This window comes from Aspergillus vadensis (assembly GCF_003184925.1).
Source record: "Aspergillus vadensis CBS 113365 unplaced genomic scaffold BO88scaffold_8, whole genome shotgun sequence".
NCBI lineage: Eukaryota > Fungi > Ascomycota > Eurotiomycetes > Eurotiales > Aspergillaceae > Aspergillus > Aspergillus vadensis.
This window is the reverse complement of record NW_020292046.1, coordinates 593,822-614,543: the sequence shown is the minus strand read 5'-3', so window position 1 is coordinate 614,543 and position 20,722 is coordinate 593,822. Positions and strand designations below refer to the sequence as shown.

At 51.0% G+C, this 20,722-nt stretch overlaps 4 protein-coding genes and 1 non-coding gene across 5 annotated transcripts; 3 read left to right on the top strand and 2 right to left on the bottom strand.

Moving 5' to 3' along the window:
* Positions 1–226: 226 nt before the first annotated feature.
* BO88DRAFT_262119 (translation initiation factor eIF2 subunit alpha) lies at positions 227–1,745 on the bottom strand. Its single transcript, XM_025702293.1, has 4 exons — positions 1,485–1,745; positions 1,243–1,405; positions 967–1,174; positions 227–912 (listed from the first exon to the last, which is right to left on the bottom strand). The coding sequence occupies exons 1-4, from the start codon at positions 1,560–1,562 to the stop codon at positions 435–437; spliced, it is 927 nt and encodes a 308-aa protein (XP_025564139.1). The 5' UTR covers positions 1,563–1,745; the 3' UTR covers positions 227–434.
* A 2,793-nt stretch (positions 1,746–4,538) lies between these two features.
* On the top strand, positions 4,539–5,005 carry BO88DRAFT_414084 (uncharacterized protein; the record flags this gene model as incomplete). The annotated part of the gene is made up of 2 exons (XM_025708153.1): positions 4,539–4,740; positions 4,800–5,005. The coding sequence occupies 2 exons, from the start codon at positions 4,539–4,541 to the stop codon at positions 5,003–5,005; spliced, it is 408 nt and encodes a 135-aa protein (XP_025564138.1).
* Positions 5,006–7,076: 2,071 nt separating this feature from the next.
* On the top strand, positions 7,077–9,794 carry BO88DRAFT_262092 (Zn(II)2Cys6 transcription factor). The gene is made up of 3 exons (XM_025702292.1): positions 7,077–8,434; positions 8,487–9,283; positions 9,338–9,794. Exons 1-3 carry the CDS (start codon positions 7,328–7,330, stop codon positions 9,600–9,602), a joined length of 2,169 nt encoding a protein of 722 aa, XP_025564137.1. The 5' UTR covers positions 7,077–7,327; the 3' UTR covers positions 9,603–9,794.
* A 158-nt stretch (positions 9,795–9,952) lies between these two features.
* BO88DRAFT_424575 (P-loop containing nucleoside triphosphate hydrolase protein) lies at positions 9,953–19,165 on the bottom strand (the record flags this gene model as incomplete). The annotated part of the gene is made up of 7 exons (XM_025708743.1): positions 9,953–9,985; positions 10,068–10,813; positions 10,907–13,466; positions 17,274–17,800; positions 17,852–18,365; positions 18,428–18,936; positions 19,129–19,165. 7 exons carry the CDS (start codon positions 19,163–19,165, stop codon positions 9,953–9,955), a joined length of 4,926 nt encoding a protein of 1,641 aa, XP_025564136.1.
* BO88DRAFT_t116 lies at positions 13,797–13,868 on the top strand. Its single transcript has one exon. It is a non-coding gene; the product is annotated as a tRNA-Arg (tRNA).
* Positions 19,166–20,722: the final 1,557 nt, after the last annotated feature.

The following is a 20,722-nucleotide window of genomic DNA, read 5'->3' as shown; positions in this document are numbered from 1 at the left end:
CAAAGAAGCTTATGTACATCAGAAAGAGAGGGCTCCTGTTGGGCCAAAGCCACTCACCAACAGAGAGTCAAGCAACATCCACTGATCAACAATACAAGGGACAATGTGCATGTCATTATCACCTTATGGGAAAGGAAGGCCTCTGGATGGGATGAGGCCCTTCCGATCGTCTTCATACCCCGCCGATGATCTCGATTTCACCCGTCGCACATCGCACATTAAACCGTACTTGCGTCTCATAAATCGTGTCATGTCCAGAAACTCTATTGAACTTTTTTCCACACCCTACCCGACACACTTATATGATCGCCTTCAATCTTCAGTCTGCGATAACCCCCAACACCAGTTCGTGAAGCGTTCTGCTTGTTTTTCATGTCGCCGCCGAAGCGAACTCTCAAGCTTCACACGCTGTCGCCAAGCTCGCCGCGGACAATTTACTCAGGAACGCCCTCATCGCTCTCGGACATGCTCTCGTCACCGCTGACTTCCATGTTCTCACGCTCACGCTTCTCCATGAGCTCCTGGAGGGCAGCATCATCGTGCTCAGTAACAGCCTTGGGAGCCATCTTGACAATGCAACCACCGCCAGACTCCTTAATCTTGGCCTCAATCCTTTGGATGGCCTCCTCGAGCATCTGAATACCAATGGCCTTGTCCAAGCACTGGCTGGTCAAGACGTAAAGTGGCGGGGCAACCAGCTTAACCTTGATCTGGGTCTCGGCGGTGTTGTGGGCCTCGGCGGTGCGCAGGGCCTCCTTGACCGCATCGATACCGTCGTAACCGAAGCAAGTAACCTCAATATCGGCACGGACCTTGGTCGGGTGAGGAGTAAGTCTCTTGCTGATGTAGTGCGTCAACTCCTTCTTCACGTTCTCGTTAGGGAATTCAACCTCGTTCCACACATCGGGGTTCCTGTGATGATATGAGTACAATGATTCGAGACAGCCTTGATACAGTGGTCCTTACGTGATGGAGATCTTGAACGCATCGTGGGAGTGTCCATATTTGCGGTTCAGGGGCCATCCGATCTGCTGGTATAGGGTCTCAAGAGGGGTCTGAGTGGCCTCGGCAACGTGGCGCATGATGGAGTGGACTGCCTTGCTCTTGTTGTATCTTTCCTCACACTTAACAACATCTTCGGGAGAAACTCGACGCTTGGAAAGATCGATATAACCTAAAGACGTAGAACAAGCGAGTTAGTAAGTTGATGCTGATGTTGTCATCCAGGAGACTCGGACTTGCCCTTCTCCTTGTCCACACGAAGCACGATGACGACCTCGTTACGGCCGATACGGATGAGCTTCTGGATACTGCGGATACGTCTGCGCGACAATTCGGAGAGCAGAATCATGCCGTCGATGTTGTCATACTCGAGGAGCTTAACGTATGCGCCCATTTCGGCGATCTGTGAGGGGTTGAGAGTCGAGTGTTAGAGGGCGTTTCTGAACCCCGAAAAGAACCAAATGACCTGTAGCAATGCATACCTGCTTCACGTTGACCATGACATAGCTGTCAACCTCCGGATACTTCTCCTCGTAGAAACGGCAATTTGTCAACGACATTTTCGGCGGGGTTGCGCCTTTTGCTAGGCAAAGCTTCGGAACTGTTCAAGAGTTGATGGAAGGCTGGAAATCGAGAAGGTATCCGAGACAAGGTGGCCTCGAGATAATACCTGCGTAAGAGTGCCCGAAAGGATGTGAGGAAGTTGTGAGGTTGGAATGAAGACTGCCACTATTGGGGATCACAAAGCACAATTCGAAAAACCCACTTTCGGCCTCGCGGTTGAGTCATCACGTGCAGGGCTCAAAAGCCTCTCCGCCCGGCAAAATGCGATAATGCATTGATAGGCCTATCCCGTCTCCGCAGCCTTAGGCTCAATTGTCCCGTCAAGACTAAAAGTAGTTCTACCGCTGAGATATTCAACACCCTTCATTCCGGACCTGATGAGATTTACAGCGGATCTTAGGTCCCGGTCATCAGTTTCAAGAAATTGAGCTTTCCTCTTCATATACCACCTAAAGAATGGCTTTTGAATTCTTGGGAGATTTATAGTACAACATCCCTCCAAGACCAGCGCTACAAGATGCTTTCTGCTTACTTCCAAGGCATCTGCTTCAACCTTTCAAAGTACAGCTCATGCGCTCATGCTCAGAAGATTTAGACCAGGAGTCTCCACGGCATGGTGGAATTGGCCCTTGCCTAAACCGAACGTTTTCATCATTGCCCAGGCATATCGAGCTAGGATAAGTACTTGCACGGAAGTAATTATTGCGCAAAATGCTACTCAAATATCCCCAAGGTATCCGAACTTTAATTACACAGACTGAGCCCTGAAGGTTGCTATTGATGGAAGCCATGATCTTGGGAGGAAGACAGCATTAGCTGGAGCAAACCAGTGTAGAGGTGATCCCTGCTTCCACCCCCAAGCTGAAAAGGTAACGGAGGTAAGATAGGTCAGCTTACAGTATATTGTCACACTGTGAAACATAACACTGGAGTATGCATGAAAATGATCGATGAGATATCAGCGATACCTAAAATGACGCTTATGGTTGAATAGTACATCTATCTCAACCAAAGCAAAAGGCATGGCTAACACCTCAATAAAGATATTGGTGTCAGAAATCACCCAGACTTCCAACCAAAGATCAATGACAGCCAGTCGTTGGATCTGGAATGATACACCAGAAGCTGAGCCATAGCTCAACCTCGAAGTTCAAAACGCATCAAGATAGGAAACCCTGAAAAATCAGCAGCCAATAGCCTTACCTGCCACTACAACTCTTTACGAAGCCGAGGAAACTGTTCATCTGACCCTGTCAAACAGGCATACCCAGACCCCGAACATTAGGCTGGGGGCAAAGCGTTCACGACAAGCCGCGTAAGTCGGACAGGATACATCAATCCTATTAGACCAGATAAAATACTCGTGACAGAGTCTGCCATATTTGGGGGTAATTCAGGCCACTTGGGAAACAGAGGAGCCATGCGAGAAGAACCAGGATAGATTACTTTAAAGCACCCGGATGACTCAGATGCAATTCTTAATCTTCTTCAAAGATTTTGTTCGCGCGGTAGCCGCAGCAGACCCTTATTGCTGGGACTCTCGTGTAACCTATGTTATGTTAAGTATGGAGCAATGTGCAATTGGTGGCTGTGAAGCTTCATGACCCATAGAAAGGCCAGGATATATGGACGTCAGATCTATCTTTACGACACGGTGGTTTGCTTTGCAGAATAAGCCTGACGCTGTCAATCCATATCCATTCAATTCCTTCATCAGCTCTGGAAGATTTTCCTGGATTATTCTATGTGAGAACGGGAAAATTGCTGATGCTCTTGACAGCATTACATAATTACTGATGAGTTATCAATGTCCAATAGGTACTGTTATAACTGAATACAGTAGTATACCTCTTTATTTGGTGGCCAGAGGCTTGGAATATTTTAGTTTGCTTATCCTGTTTGCTCTCTAGTAGCCAATTATCAAAGCTTTTCTATCAGGAAAAAGTTAAATAAGTCTTACTGAGCTTCCTGACAAGACGGTTTGACTCACATAGCATGTTCTTGCGGGCTATAAGTAAGCCCCCATTGGTCTTCATAGAAACAACCGACACTTAAGAGGGAATAACCCGGATGACAAGTTGCACAGCCATCTTTCGTAACCATAAGCCTGGATCCAGGGCAATACCAAGCTGAGTTTCAGCGGCAGTACCAAAGGTGTTCATGAGGCTCTGCCGGAAGAGTTTCACTGCGTATTGTGGCTTGACCAGGAAGCCTGGTAGAGGTATAGCTGAACAGTTTTGAGAGTTACACAGGCTTCAATCAGGCATCCTCATAGTCTTGAACGCCTTTACCACCCCTGCCACCCTCTCCCGTCATGCTGCGGTTGGAATTTTTCATCTTTCGTCCTAATCTTGTTTTGGTGCTTCCCAAATGACAGCCAGGTCTGTCTGAAAATTGCGACGCGAGTGAGCCCTCAATAGCAGGAGACAGCAGCTAAATAGTCATTCAACCTGGTCTTCGATATGTACTAGCGTGAAATGGCCCTTTACTACACCTTCTCGGTCGTCTGGCGTTCATAGCTTCCGACATCATTGATCATTACTCCTCTCAGTTATCATGATGGCCATCTTATTACGGCTTACACTTCTATCGTTCTGAATGCATCCAGCTTTGTCTTCGCCTAGGACGTTGCCACGGGGAACCAAGCAACAGAACGGGTGGGATGGGTCGCTAATGACACGACCCGAAGCACTTCTCAGATTATTTTCTGCTGCGTATCTATCTTCCTTGTTTGCTCCTGGGAATGTGTGCACCTGAATATACCGAGCGTCGAAGAGAGCGAGGCCGGCTGGTATATGTACAGGAGCTGGCTGTATTACTGGCCCACGGCTCCTCTACGACGACTTTGGTTTCGGAGAATGGGATGGGTGGCTCTGATTGCCATTGCCCCGGAGATCGGAGTGGCAGTAGCCTTCGAAGAGCTAATGAAGGCGAGGAAACTTCTTAGGAGATACAAGCATATTGGCTTCACTATGCCCCACGCTTTTTATGCCTGTATGGGTGGGTATCGGGTGGTCATTCCCCGAGCCTTTCTCAATGAGGATGGTGACACTCGGGATGATCCAACGTTGATAGCTGGGACTGCACAGGGAGACAACGAACATTATCAAGTTTTAGTAAAAGATACTATGGTAGAAAAGACGTTATGTTATAGCCCTCAGCTGACGACCCTAGGTAAAAAACCAATACCTAACTGATTTGGGATCTGGGACACTTAGCCTAACATATTGCAGAGATACTAGATGAGCTAGGACTTTTCCTGGCAACTGAGGAAGCTTGCTTACAGGACCGAGGCCTGTCTCTTATGAAGGAGGAAGACATCCATAATGTCTCGACTTCAGATGCTGTTATCAAGGGGTTTGCTTTGTTTTCAATGCGTATGGCTTATCAGTTTGGACATCACGCGTGCAGCTGCGGGTCTGCCCATAAGCGCGCTTGAGCTGATGACACTGGCCTTTATATTTTGTGCCTTGATGATGTACGGCTTGTGGTGGTATAAGCCGTTTGGAGTTCAACGTGCCACCCTCATCCTCCTTCCTCAGAAGAAAGCAAGAGCTCTGTAAGATAGGGTGGTCCCGCCGAGAGCTGAGGGGAGAAGTCAAGGAATAGGTAATGTAGTCGAGACCTGGCTCGATTTGCCTCGTTTCTTCTTATATGATCCTTTCGACTAGAAAAGAAGCGAGTATGATGAGCCAAGATCCATAATCTGCAACCTCAGCTCTCTAGTCTTCTCTGGCTTCCATCTTGTTGCCAGGAACTGGGAATCTCCATCAGACACGACCAGCATGCTCTGGCGCATCTTTAGTCTGACTGCAACAGGTGCCCCTTTGGTCCTGATGAGTATTTCTGGAATCTTGCTTGTTCATTATGCGACGAGCTCCAGGGTGGGGTATAGGGCGGCTCTGAAGGTGGTGATGTATGGGACGAGTATCATTTATACCATCTCACGACTCAGCTTGATCATTTTGGTTTTTTATTGTTTCACTTCGATGCCGGCCGCGGTCTATAAGACAGAGCAATGGTGTCATTTCTTTCCCCATTTTGCTTGAGATAGTATCGAGAAAGCTAGGTTCAGACAACCAGATCCATGCAAATCGAGACATCGACTACGACATAAGTGCAGCCTCAAAAGGTCCTTCTATCAGTTGTAGTCCACTGGGATCGTCGACTGGATGGTCCGTGCTACAGGCCCACCAATCAGTTACTAAGCGAAACCCCAAGATTGGCCGAATTTATCATCATTTGCAGAACAACTCATCTTCGAGGGACTGAGCATACTACAAGGCAAGCATGGCCACCCTGACTCGGAGATCGTTCACTCGGGTTTTTACAGTGTGAAGGATAGGTTTCTCGGAGCCGGGCGGATCCACCCACCCACGGCTCCGGATACACCCAGACTGCTGGCCTGATTCATGACGCTGTTACAGCCTTCGAGCAGAAGGTCGGGACTAGCCTCTACTTTATTTGAGACAATGCCCTAGGCTTTGTGATTGAGCGGACACCCACGGAACCATGGCTTGTAGTGTCGTCGGGGAGAAGCCGTGGCTGAGAATGACGCCGTCCCCGCTTGGCGGGGAGGAAACTATTCCCTTGTCTTGTGCTCAAGCCTCTTGGCAGGAGGATGAACACTTGCTGGTCGTAATCTGATCCGTGGATGGGTCTGGATAGGAGTGATAGTTAGAGTGACAACTGGGTGACAATGTGGCGGCAGGATAGAGTAATGTGATCTCATGGGGGAGAAGGAGGGAGGAGGCAATCAGCTAGCCACCACCGGCCGGAGCGTGTACAGTTGTAAACTACGGACTTGTAGTATCCATCTTGTCGGCACCTTCCGAAACCTCCTCCGTGATGGGGATCGTAAGCCTGGGCAGGGGGAGAGAACGGATTTTCCCAACAGACGTGGATAACTCATCGATAGGTCGTGCGTGAGAGGACGATCATCGAGATCCAACGCGGCCCACTGGAGCAAGTAGCAGTAGTAGTATCTATCTAGTATCTATCTAGTAATAAGACTAGCAGCAGCAGAAAGGTTCAGGTTGATACTCCAACCGCCAGGCCACTAGGGAGGCTTGACTCCAAACTAGGGCGGGCTTAATTAATGCCGGACAGACGAATGGGATAGAATTAAGGTGAGAACCACCATGTTCTAGCGTTGGCGGGTCATCCAGATAATAGAGGAGCAACAAGACTAAGGGGAAGGATGGGAAGTTAAAGTTGTGGTGCCCTTGATTGATTGCTTGGATTGCTTTTGGATGCATTGCCTCTTCCGGTCAGTCCCATCCCCAATCCTCTCTCTCGCTCTCTCTCTCTTTCTCTTTCTCTTTCTCTTCCCATTTCGCTTTCTTCTTATTTTACATTCCTATTTCTCTCCCATTATCTGACTTCTTCTATCCTCTTTTTTCCATTTCTCTCTTCTGATTTATTTCCTATTGTTCTGCTGCGTGGTTGGTAGCTTCCAAACCCTCTAACTCTTACTCTACCTTTCCCTCCCCTCCCTTCCGCGTTCGTTCTCTTTGTTTCCTGCAATCACCCGGACACCAACTGTTTGCTACCAACTTTCTCATCTTCCATCAGCGTTCCTCTGACTCAACATCCTCCTCCTGTCATTTCTCTCCTCCCATCACCTCCCTTTCAGTGCGTGCTGGCTATGCGGATCGGGCCTCCCCGCCATCGGTGCCCATCTATCCGGTGCTGAACGACTGCAGTCGATGCCGGCCATCTCGACCCTCTTCCGCTTGGGCTCTTCGATGCGAATCACACCATGGCACCTCCATACTCCAGTTCCCAGGCCGCCTTGACCGGCTATACGCCCTCATTCCTGTCGCTGCAGGACCAGAACCCTCCGCTCTCCGCCTACTCCATCCTAGGGACCGGACAATACCCTGATAGTGTCGCATTCTGGCACAATCCATCCGCGCAACCCCAGCCGCCGCTACCTCCCGCCGCCGTCGCTGCCTCCTATCCGTCCGTGCCCCCAAAGCCCCAGTCGCTCCTTCAACCCACCTCCGATCAGAAGAAGCATAAGCGCACTCGCAGTGGCTGTTTCACCTGTCGATCCCGTCGCATCAAGTGCGACGAAGCACGTCCCGTCTGCGACAGATGTCGGAAGGGTAACCGCGACTGCGTCTATCCGTCAGCCACAGGTGCATCCAAGTCAGGAACCCGTAGTGTGTCCAAGCCCAGAGGATCACTGTTGCGTGGGAGTGAGACTTCCGGTCACCCGGGATCCGAGGATTTCCGCGTCTTGGAGCCTATCGCCGACGAGGATGAAGATGGAACTAGTGTCGGGTCAAGTACCCGACTGTCCCCAACAGCCGCACCCACATGGACCAAACCTAACCTCCCCAGAAGACAAAGTGGTCAGTCTTTGAAGCAGCAGGGTGGAAGGCATACTGTTGCGACCGACTCGGGTGGTGCACGGATTGAGCATAGTAATTCGCCGTCCCCGTCCTCGGATACGTCATCTAGATACGACTCGCTAAGCGCTCGGTCGGCCAGCGTTGGTGTCACCCTGCCCGAACCATATGGATCCACTCTGCCCAGTATAGCACATCTGCCCGACGACCTGCGATTTTATCTCAACTACCACCAAGAGTTCATCACGTACCGTCATTATTTCTTAAAACCGGTCAATGACCGGTTTGTTCATCAGAGTATCATTGAGCTGGCGTTGCAGTATGATCCCCTGCTGTATGCCGTGGTGGGTTTTTCTGCATACCACCACTGTGTTCAAAACAACAGTGGGAAGCTTTACACCTTTTTAAAATATTACAACTTCGCGTTGAAGCTCCTGCGCAAGTCTCTCGGCTCAGGTGAGCCGCATAATGAGGCAACCCTGATCACGGTGCTTGTCCTCACCACTTTCGAGGTAAGACATTCAGCCTGCTTTTGTGCTTTTCAGAACCATACTGACTCGCCAGGAATCCGTCGGGGACTGGGTCAACCTAATTGGCCACCATCAGGCTGCTCATGCCTTGGTGCGGGAGATTCTAACGCCAGAGTCGGCCAATTTGAACGAGCTTCACAGCAACATCTTCGTCTGGTACGCCCGATTCGACGTGGTGGCAGGAATCTTGGCCGGAAATGAGACGATACTAAGTCGTGACTGGTACGTTGCGAAAGAGGAATATGATGCTCAGGAAGCCGCCCGCCATCCAAATGATGCAATGAAGCAACTGGCGTTGGCAAATTCGATCAACCGCCGGTTTGGCTTGGAAATGGCATCGTTGTATGCGAAGTTGTCGCGTGGACTGATTCCTGTGAATGAGTTTATCGTCCAGAACGAATTGTTGGGACAGACCTTGGAAAGGGTACGGACCATCCTGGAATCGTTCAACGACTCTGAGTACACCGTGCAGGAGTACCCCAATCGCGTCCCCTTGACCTCGGACGATGTCGTGGATCCGTATGTTCCTAGGGGAATGCACCACGGGCCCTTGTGGGAAGTCAACATGACGTGGGTTGACTACTACTCCACCAAGGCTATGTACAAGTATCAGTCACTTCTTTCGGTAAAGCAATCATCGGTGGAAGAACTGCAATCCCTCTCGGTGGAGCTGGTTCGGCTGATGGAGGCGGTTGATCGATGGCCGATGAAAGAAAGCGGATGCATCCTAGCGTTCAAGAACAGCATCGGGATGGCTGCCATGTTCTGTCCTCGCGACGAGCGGTACATAATGTGGGCGCGGAGGAAGTTTGCCCAGCTGGAGCAAAGCGGGTGAGTGTTGCAAGTCGGGAAAACGCTGGGTCTCAGCTAACCGTGTGGGATTAGATACGTCGTTGCAGCCACATTCCGGGCGGCACTGGCAGCCTCGTGGCAAAAACCCGAAGTCAATCGCTGGTGGTTGCCAGACGACGAAGGATACCCGAGCATCATCCGTGAGGTGCGAGCGATGACGGAAGAACGCACGAGCCACCCTCGAGATAACTTCCGCGAGGATGTCAGCCATATGAAGACGTTGTTTTGGAATATCAGCCTGGATGACACCTCCAGCGAGGGGAGTCCCGCATCGGTGAATACGGAAGGTCGATCATGACAGCCTGCTGTACCACTGCAGCTGGTTGCACAACAGACGCAACATGCTTGACTGTGCATAACGAACGAGTACATACAAACACCCAAGCACAGCATGGAATTCTACAGTAACGAATCCAACGATGATCCTTACCCTCCTCTACCCGGTCACGCATGGTCACCGCTACGCCTTAATGAATAATCACTGGTTGTCTGATGACCCAACCCACATTCGTTTGCTCTCGCAATGTGACATGCATGACTGGAACGAAATGATACCCGGATACCACACGAGGATTGGCCTGGAGCAAGAGATTGGATAGGATACCTGTCTACTTATTTACGTACCTACATACATACATACCCACTGGATCATATACATGCGCTAGATACCCAATATACGGTCTACACATCATACAGAACAATAAACACACTATACATATCCACCCTAAGAACCAAAACCAGCCTGACCTCTAGATAATCCCACCCTCCCCGGCACCTCCACAGCAGGCACCACCGTCTCCAATCCCCCCCTCAACTCCCCAATATTATCCGCAACCCCCATCTCCTCCCCCCACGGCAACCCATCCACATCCACCTCCCACCCCAGCAAGCACCTCAACACCACCCCGGCCCCAGCCTTACTCATCACCTCATTCATCTCCTTACACCTCTCATCACAACAACACTCCAAACACCCCTGCGGCATCACACATCCACACGCCTCAATCCGCCTCACAGCCCGTTCCAACAACACATCCACAAACTCAAACGCCTTCGCCGCAATCCCCGACCCACACGCTCCCCCCTTCGCATCATAAAACGTCAATCTCGCCGGCCTCTGTCTCGCAGGTGGATGTACAATCTTCTGCAACTTCTGCTTATCTATCCCCCCCGACCCCTTTGCATCCTGTACAGCCATCTGTAACTTCCTCCCCAACTCCTTCTTCGCAACCTTACATTCCGTCCGAACATCCCCCGGCGACGAAACCACGAAGGTAGGTAATAGTGACAGGATCGCGTGTTCGGCTGCGTGTATCGCTGCTGCGATGTTGAGGTTTCTTGATGAGAGGATCTCTAATGCGAGGGGCGGGATGTCGATCCACATTCCTTTCGTGTGGATGTCGATCGGGGGGTTGTTGTCCACGGGTACGGCGTCGAGGATGCGCCCTCGTTTGTCGATTTTGAAGAATCCGTAGACTACAGCGTGGATGAGGATCGAGCCGAAGTAGGCTTTACTTACACCATTGGTATTTGTTTGGGGAGTGGGAGTTGAGTCTGAGGATGAAGGTGTAGTGTGTGAGGGTGTAGATGTGGAGAGCAGACGGATATTCTCCGTCTCGATGGGGTCGATGTCGGTGTAATCGCGTTGTTGGGTGGTATAATCCACATGAACGCGGGAGACACGGGCGAAGTACATCGATGTGTTGAGTTCGTGTACGAGATACGTCTGCCCCTGGTGGAGGAAGATACCCCCCTCGTAGATGGTGAAGAAGGCGCGGGAGGCTTCGACTTCTTCGAGGACGGCGTTGCGGGCGTTCGTCGTGTCTATGACGGCGAAGTGCTGGTCCTCGGTATCGCGGATGGCGATGGAGCGGGATGGGGTGGGGAGGAAGCGCGGGTGGGTGTGGTAGAGGGAGGGGACGTATTTATCTTGGAGGAGGCGGGATTGCAGGAGGGTATGCAGTTGAGGACCGAAGTATATTTCGTCGATAGCAGGGGAGAGGGGTTTCTCGTAAGCGGCGCATTGGAGATGCGCTTCGAGGATGAGGTCGTTCGACAGGTCGATTTGCAGCTCCGTGTTTGGTTTCGTGAACAATTCGTCTGGATTGCGCATGTAATGCTGGTCTGTGGCGTAGCGGTCTCCGACTAGGATGGAGAGTGAGTCCTTGTTCCGACGGCCGGCGCGGCCGCTTTGTTGGCGGAGGTTGGAGATGGAGTAGGGGAATCCTAGGGTGATGACTGCGTCGAGGGAGCCGATGTCGACGCCTAGTTCGAGGGCATTGGTGGCTACGATGCCCAGGAGACGGCCCTCGAACATGTCCTTTTCGATATTGCGGCGGTCTTGCGGGCTGTAGCCGCCGCGGTAGCCCATGACCATGTTGGCGATTTCGGGACGGTCGAGGGCGGCGAGTTCAGTGCGCACAGCTTGGAGGAGGACTTCGCAGAGTTTGCGGATGCGGCAGAAGGCGATGACGCGAGCTCCACGGAGGATGAGTTGGGAGAAGAGACGGGCTGTTTCGGAGACGCTGTCGGCGCGGCCGGAGGAGGGGTCGTTGGGGTCTTTGTAGGGGGTGTTCCAGCAGAGGAATTCCTTGCGGCCGGAGGGGGAGCCGTCGGAGTCGATGAGGTGGATGGATTGGGGGTCGACGCCGAAGATGGCGTGCATGTGTTGGGAGGGGTTGGCGACGGTGGCGGAGCAGGAGATGAATTGAACGGAATGGTTGCCGACGGCGGCGCAGATGCGACGGAGACGACGCATGATGAAGGCAACGTGGGTGCCGAAGAGGCCGTTGTAGACGTGGAGTTCGTCGACGACGACGAATTTGAGGTTCTGGAGGAAAGTCCGCCAGGCGGCTTCTTGGGGGAGGATGGTGATGTGGAGCATGTCCGGGTTAGTGAAGATGATGCGGGCTTCGTCGCGGATGAGGTTGCGGTTGGACATGGGGGTGTCGCCGTCGAAGGTTTCGACGAGGGTGCCTTGGAGGCCGTCTATGAATTGAAGGAGCTCTTGCATGCTGCGGCGTTGGTCTTGGGCTAGGGCTTTGGTCGGGAAGATGTATAAACCGCGGGCGGAGGGATTGCGTTCGAGTTCGTGCAGCATGGGGACTTGGTAGATGAGGGATTTGCCGGAGCTGGTGGAGGTGGATACGATGACGTGATGGCCGGCATGGAGATGGTTGATGGCTTCGGCTTGGTGGGAGTAGAATTGGGTGATATTCTTGGTGTTGTATAGGGCGTTAACTAGGTTCTGGGAGAGTGGGAAGGTGAGGTCGCCGTAGATGGCCGGCTGGGGGTCGAAGACTCGGTGGCCTTCGGGGACGATCTGCGCTGTGTACCAGTCCATTTGGCGGATCTCTTCCACGATCTCTGACATGGATTTGCGTTCTTTGGGGATTTGTTGTGGGAGGGTGGAGGGTGCAGTGATGGGTGTATCGTCCTCCGGCGGCTGAGGAATCCAGGCGTGCTTTTCCGTCTCCAATTTTTCGACCGGGTCGACGGCTTCGTCTTCGCACTGGACGAGAAAGGCGTCAATTGCATCGGTGAATTTCTTGTTTCGCTTCTCGATCAGGCCTAGCATCTGCTTCTGGCTGTACACCGGCATCTTTAGATCCTCGTTCTTCATGCGCCGCACGGGCTTGGTTGGCTCCCCGGTCTGCGGATGCCTCACTTGTCTCTTCAGATCTCCGTCCAGCAGCTCAAAGAGGAGTGTCTTTTTTGTGGGCATTCCTCCATCGCCGTGTGTATCCCTTCCATAGCCTAGTTGTGTTGCTTCCCGGTCTCCAGTCGTCATGACCTCCAGCTTGGCCTCATCGACATACTCAAAGCGCACTGCGCGTGGCACGAGGACTTTCACCCGCGCAACATCCTCCACGGTCAAATCCTGACCTTGCATTTGCGCCTGAACCGCATTCTTGATGTTGTCAAAAGTGGTAGCAAAGTGCTTTCGCGTGCAGCAGAAGGTGTACACGAGGTTCAGGGCGCGGTGTGTCCGGGCGAGGCTCTTGAATGCCTCTGGCCATGGGGCGGACGGAGTTCGCTTCGGTTGTGCGGGTTTGCGTTTTCCTTTGGAAGGTTTCTCTGCAGTTGAGCTGGCACTTGTGCTGTCTTCTGTCTCCGGCGTCTCTGCCGGTGACTTCGACGGGGGTTTGCGACGTTGCCTTTTCTTTGGCGCTGGGTCTGTCGACGCGCTGTTGGATACGGGGTCGGAATGCCCGGGGGCATCTTGCTCTGGCTCTGGCTCATCTTGGGCTCGTTTCCGGCCCGATAGGATGCCTGCATTGTCCGCTTGTTCTTTCGAACCGGCCATGGTGACGCCACATTGTGCATGCGGTTGATGCGCGTTCTAATATCAATATTCGAGGTGAAGCAGGTTTCGAATGCGCAGAAACGCGATGTCACGTGCATTCAATATTACCTAAATGGGACGTCGGCCGATAGTCTTTCATTCGGAGTACACAACAAGGCTAGTCGGACATGGTTAGTCAGGAATACTGGCCGAATGGCGCAATGGTAGCGCGTTTGTTTTCGGCACAAAAGGTTGCGCGTTCGAATCGCGTTTCGGTCGGATATACTTTTGCTGATTGTTTTTGCTTTTGGGGGAGGGATTATTCTCCGAAAGATAATCTTGCAATAGAAACGCCATTATTAATGTAGCCATTGTTAATGTGTAACCGTTTTTGTGAGTATAAATAACTAAGATGCCACGACATCCGAGCGCATGGCCGGGTTTTCATCGAGACTAAGAATGGGCATTTGGACTGTCAGTATGCGATATGGTGACTAGCTTAGTGTTTCTCTAATTAGAACCACTGGTCAGACCAGCGAACTACGGTTCCTCGTCAAGGAGCTCTGATCAAGTGTCAAGTGTCAAGTCGGCGAGTCTCTGTTTCAGTTCCAGTTGGGGAACGGTTCGCGCGCGCTAAGAATAACCCGTTTAGGGCTGTCAGGCGGCGATCATAAGAGGTGTTGTTATGCGGAATCCGGGGAAAAAAGGGTCCTCTTCTTGAGACCCTGAATGCTCATCATCACCTCCATCATCAGTATCCTTCTCGTTCATCTCCATCCAGATATTGTCCGCTATTCCGGCCATCTCTTAAGGCCCCATCCAACCAAACCACTATGCTCCTTTGTCCCAAATATAGCATCCCAACAGCTTGTCTTCGTTTCCGCCCAAAATGTCGCTCTTGGCCAGGCGTGCCAAGGGTCTCTGCCTCCCTTGGCGTCTCAGTCTGACCCCCTGAAAAATTCCACCATTAATTCATCATGGCTGCCTGGTCGTTTCTATCACTTCGGCTGCTTTTCCTGTCGGTCTGGTTGTACTCTCCAACATAGCTGGATGGTCATCCGTCAGACTCCCATTTCACCATGCGCAGTCACCACTTAACCGCCTATCTGCTGCTCCTGTTACACAGCCAACGGGCCTACTCCGACCTGGGTATACAAGTTAACGATGCCGGTATGCCATAACCCTCATCCAATGCCCAGCTACATGTCCTCTAACCCTCATGTCAATAGACTCCCTCACAAACGCCGGCTCCACCATCGCCGACCCCTTGATGGTCTTCTACAAACAGAACCAAACCGAAGGCATCCCCGGCAAGCTCACAGACACCTGGTACATCGCGGGGGCCATGTTCATGACCCTGATCCAATTCTGGCAGGCCTCGGGCGTCGAGACCTACAACTCCGTCGTGCAGCATGACCTGATGTTCCAAGCGGGAGAAAATTACGACTATTTCTCCTCCAACTACAGCCAATGGCTGGTACGACCCCCGCTCCCTCTTTCAATATCACCCAGTCCAATTCTGGCTATCAGCTCAACTAACAATATATCGATATCTACAGGGCAACGACGACCAAATGTTCTGGGGTCTCGCCGCCATTACCGCCTCCGAAACAGGCTTCCCCGAAGTCTCCGGCAAACCGTCATGGACGTCTCTCGCGCGCGCTGTCTTCAACATGCAAGTCAACCGCTGGGACGACACCACCTGCGACGGCGGCATGCGCTGGCAGATCTGGCCCTACCAGGCCGGGTACACGATGAAGAACGCCATCTCGAACGGGGGGCTCTTCGAGCTGTCTGCCCGACTCGCCCGATTCACCAAGAACGATACGTATGCCGAGTGGGCGGAGAAGATCTTCGACTGGTCGGAGACAACACCGCTGCTGAACACGAATACCACGATCTGGAACGTGGCAGATAGTACATCCAACGAAGCCAACTGCAAGGACATTGGGAATAACCAGTGGACGTATAACTACGGGACGTATCTATCTGGTGCGGCGTTCATGTATAACTACGTACGTCCTCCACCCCTCCTGCTTCTGCTTCTGCTTCTTCACAAACAGCTGCCCTAACAAAGAATAAATGGAAATAGACGAACGGCTCCACCAAATGGGAAGAACGAGTAAACAACCTCCTCACCTCCATCACGACCAAATTCTTCCCCGAAAACTACAACAACGGCACCGTCCTCTCGGAAGTAACCTGCGAACCGATCCTATCGTGTGACCGCAACCAACTCGGCTTCAAGGGGTACGTGGCAATGTGGCTCGCGTTCACGGCCCTGCTTGTCCCGTCGACACACGACATCATCCTCCCCAAACTGCAAGGCTCCGCGGCAGCCATCTCGAAGCAGTGTTCGGGGACTGGCGACGGTCTGGAGAATCTGTGCGGCGTGCGCTGGCACCAGGATACCTGGGACGGGAGCATGGGGCTGGAAGTGCAGATGAGTGCGTTGGGCGGGGTGACGGGGGCGTTGATGATGCTGGGGGATGGGAGTTCGGGACCGCAGACGATCGATGAGAATCCCGATGCGGCGGAACATCATATTGATACGAGTGAGGATGAGAAAGACCCGACGGCAAAGGAGAAGATTGAGACGGGGGATAGAGCGGGCGCGTGGATTTTGACGGTCCTGTTGGCCGGGTTGATGTTGGGTGCTGTGGGGTGGTTGGTTAAGGCGCAGTGATATCCCCGCCCTCCTGTTTTCTTCTTCTCATTTTTCTTTCTTTGTCGTGGGAAACATTAGGGTGTATGCGTTTATGGGTTCGTGTATATGGGTTATGGACATATTGTACTGCTTGTTTCGTTCGGCAGTTGTTGATTATTTGGGTTGCTTGCTTGCTGCACAGCCTTCTTCTATTCACATTAGTTTACTATACCATCGCAGGTCGATAGCACATATTTATTTATCATTTGATATCAGTATCTCAGAAATATACCTAGTAGTCATTAGACACTGTATGCAGTACTGGATAGATAGATATCAGATCGAGACACACTTATTAAAGGTAGTAGGAGCAGTAATATGAGCTATCGTCCAACATGACACATCGAATTGATACGTAACATAGTATATCAAACTGACTCGTACCTGCTGCTACACTGTACCACATAGTGGTAATGATAGACAATGCATACATACATGCATGTAAGCAGACATCCATCCATCCCACCCTGATCAACTCTGCATGATTTCATCTAATCGCGATAAGATTAGCTTAGCTTAGCTTCTCGTGAATGTCGATCCAGAACTACGTACCTGGGTCACCACGTAAGAACTAGGCTAGATCAGTCTATAGTAGTTACTGTGGATCACCACTATCTACTCCATAATATCTACTTCTATCTACTCTCTACCAGTATCAGCATCTGCAATACAGCACATACAACTTAATATACTAGTAGTAATAAATACCTCCTAAACCAAGGAAAACATACACGAAGAGAATGGCTGTGTATACTGAAAGAAAAAGGAAAAAAAAGTGATAAATGAAATAAACAAAAGAAATGTAAAATAAATAGGTTGATGGTAATTCCCCCAAGCCACGCAAGACACAACCCCGGTTTCTTGACTCCTCGGCCCAAATGCAAAATGCCAACCCATTTGGTTAAGTTTTTTTTCTTCTTTCCTATGTAGATGGTGTAGTAGTTCCTAGATTCTAGTCCGTTGGTAGGGACTAGGACTGCTGCTGGTGATGGTGGTAGTAGTAGTTGATTACTGGCGCTTTTTGAAGGTATCCAATAGACATGTTTGTGTGCTGCTGCTATTGCATGTTCATGCTCACTGGTATTCCTGGAGGTCGCGAACAACGCGGTATAATTCCTTGGCGAGGTCTTCGCTTCCGGTCTACGGGGGTCAGTCAGCTTTGATTCAGCTGTTGTAGGTGATGATGGGTGACTTACTCTGAGCAAGATCGGAACAGAGCGGCCACTTTCCAAACTGGCTAGGTTGATCTGCTTCGACTTGGGCTCCTTGCCCTGTCCATCACCAACCGTCATTCCCTTGAAAATGGGCGTGTTCAGCATCACGCGCAACACGCCGTCTGCGCGCATGATCATGCGAGCTGCCTTCTTGTCCTCTACGCCGTCCGTGACACGGACGTTGACCTTGAAGGTCCCAATGCCACGCTCTCTCCACTCTTTGTTCGTGAAGTGGAACAGCTTGGCTTTACATGAGAAGTATGTCTTCTCGTTCTCCTCGCCAGTCTCGACTGCGCTTCATTAGCTCGATCCAATGATTCGAAATTCGATGGACCACTTACTCGGACGTTCGAAAAATCTCTCGTCCGTCTTGTCCTGCTCGAACTCTCCCGGGCCGCTGTCACCGGCTTGTTCTTCATCTTCCTCCTTTTCTTCCTCGTCTTCGGGTGCTCCGAAAGCAGACGTCTTGGAGCCGCCCAGAACACTGGGAGCACTAGGGGAGGCAAAGCTCGTAAGTCCACCGGCGGGCTTGGCTGCCGCAAAGCCACCGCTGAACCCAGAGAAGCCAGACCCTAGCGCGGCGAAACCCGATGTGCCGGCTGCAGAAGCAAATCCAGTAGCAGCCGGCTGGGGAGAGTCCGTCGATGCCGGCGACTTGAAGACAGAGGGTGTGGAGCTTCCGAGGGAGCCAAAGGGCGATTGTTCCGAGCTGGCGAACGCGGCCAGACTTGACGCAGCAAAAGCAGATGATGATGTGGCGGCAGCGGGTTTTGCTTCTTCTTCCTTGGCCTTCGCACCGATTGCCCCGAAAGGCGAAACCGACGATGTATTCGCAAACGCACTGGTAATGGGAGCCTGTCAAGCACCGCAGCGCATCAGCTTCTATACTCAACATACCATACCCACATAGCACTTACCGATTCCTTCTCTCGCGCATCATCCGTATGTCTCTTCTTCTCGGGCTGTCCTTCCACTTCAGACTTTTCCGTCGAGGTCTCCTCCGCAGCATTTTGGTCCGCTTTCTCGCCCGGAGCACCAACTGTCGATTCATCCTTATCCAACTGATCCCTGCTCCTCTTCTTCTTCGGAACCGCAATATCCCGTGTCACTTCCTCTCCCTTCTGTAGCTGCGGGACTTCCACATCGACATCGGCATTTGCATTCTCCTCCTCGGAGTTCGAGTCGCGCGACCGCTTGCGACGGTGGCCTGCATCGTCTTCGTTCTTCTCCGGCTCATCCTCATCGAACGATCGCTTCCTGCCCCTGCTGCTGGCCCTGCTGGAGCTTCCTTCCTGCGTATTGCCGGTCATGTTGGCGTCGCCGTCCGTCGAAGTCTTGGGAGCCGAAGTGATGGAGGTTTCTTTTAATTTGTGGCGGACGGGGCGCTCACCGCCGTCGTTGTCGGATGCTTGCGAGTCGTCTGCAGCTGTAAGGTAGAGTAGACCAATCAGCTATCACATACCTATCCGTCAAGACCGAAGATAACATACCTTGACGCTCCAGCACTTCCTTCTTCGTCTCGTCTACTGTTCCCACTCGTCAGTACAATCATCCAACCTGCAACACTCCGCGACCGCAAACGAAGAAAAATTCAAATCAGGAGACACATAATATGTACCTTCCACCCCACCATTCCTCTGAGGATCCGCAGCCATTTTGATATAAATCGGTCCAATAAACAACGCTTGCCGATGGAAATGTATCCGCGATACGGCCGAAAGGGGAAAATGTAGCAAGAAATTATGTGTTGTGCTCACGCCGAGGACATGCGTTCTAGGCAAGCGATGGAAGCGAAACAACCGGGTCGAGTGTATCCGATAAACGAACTCTGCAGGACAGGGTAAACGGAAGATGTTAGCCCATTGGAATAAGTACAGGCAGCTGCATAGGAATACTAGCTCCCTTGCGATAACAGAAAGACAGGTCAGGTTGGTTGGTTGGCCGACCCGCGGACGCAATGCGAGGTTGCAAGCTTGCAGGACCATGCGATGTGCTCAGAGGAGAGGGGGGGAGAGGGGAAGGGTGATCCAGCAGATCTACTGGGGACAGTACGAACAGAGATAAATGGATATCGTACAAGTTTGACTGGAAGTCAGTCTGGTCGGACGAGCCCGCAGTGATAGATAGCTAGCAGGCAATCAAGCAAGCAAGCAAAGCACTGAGGCTGAGGGGAACGTCAGAGATGGACGGGGCAGCGGAGGGACGGGCAGGACGTACTGCAGAGAAAGGTGGGCAGAGGGGACAGATAGGTATCTGTATCTTAGATCCTTCTGCCTCTTCTATTTCTTCGTTTTCGCAAAGGAAAAGAGGGGAATGGAAAGGTGAAGGCGGCGTTGGGGGAACTACGGCGGTTAATAGCGGCCATCGGGCAAATGCAATTTTTTGGTGTTTACTGCCGGCAGAATTAGTATGTAGCTGATTGGATCATGTAGCTTATCTAATATACCTATCTATATTTATATAAAGCTGTACGTACACTATTGGATGACTTGCTTAGCTTTGTTATACAGATGACTACTAGTCCTGAGTATTATGAAGAAATGCAAGTCTTATCCAGGATATTATACACAGGTATCCTGTATAACTAAAATACAGGTACAGGTGCAGGTATATATTAATAATTAAGAAAATAATTATATGCACTTAATTATCATCAATGATAATAAACTTATTATTAATAAGATTAATGACTAGTACCTCCTTAACGTCCGGATCCTTCTTCTTGATTAGAGAATCCGGATATGTTAGAGATACTAGTATAATAACTACTTCTTTCTTCTCTTTCTTTTTTTCTATAATAATTAAATCTGAATAAGAGGCCCCCGGTACAGGCAATCCCCTGTTGATAACAGGTATAAAAGGCTGAGCTTCCTGTAAGATATTTTATACTAAATCTCAGACAGTACAGCTGTTACTAGCATCAGGCTATTTACAGTTGGTATAAGCACCGCTGAATATACTTAGTAAATAGTAATATTCTGGGAAAACATCTTCTATACTATTACGGTATCTGGAATATAGGGCTGGCGGACAAATTTCCTGAGATTATATCAGCAGGGTATTGATATAACTTATTCAGTATATTATAATCTGATAAGTATAAATCTAGCTATATCAGAACTTAATAGATTATACTCCTGGCCGGGCAAGTACTTGCAGTTCTATATTAGTATATATAAACAGAGCTAGTCAACCTAGATCTCTTACAGGAA

Bases quoted from the DNA above. Each gene is read 5' to 3' on its own strand.
- BO88DRAFT_262119 (XM_025702293.1), bottom strand. From the start codon at position 1,562: ATGTCGTTGACAAATTGCCGTTTCTACGAGGAGAAGTATCCGGAGGTT. The intron at 1,175-1,242 runs GCAAGTCCGAGT...CTACGTCTTTAG, and splicing joins TCGTGTGGACAAGGAGAAGG to GTTATATCGATCTTTCCAAG. The intron at 913-966 runs GTAAGGACCACT...ATATCATCACAG, and splicing joins GCGTTCAAGATCTCCATCAC to GAACCCCGATGTGTGGAACG.
- BO88DRAFT_262092 (XM_025702292.1), top strand. From the start codon at position 7,328: ATGGCACCTCCATACTCCAGTTCCCAGGCCGCCTTGACCGGCTATACG. The intron at 8,435-8,486 runs GTAAGACATTCA...CTGACTCGCCAG, and splicing joins TTGTCCTCACCACTTTCGAG to GAATCCGTCGGGGACTGGGT. The intron at 9,284-9,337 runs GTGAGTGTTGCA...GTGTGGGATTAG, and splicing joins GCCCAGCTGGAGCAAAGCGG to ATACGTCGTTGCAGCCACAT.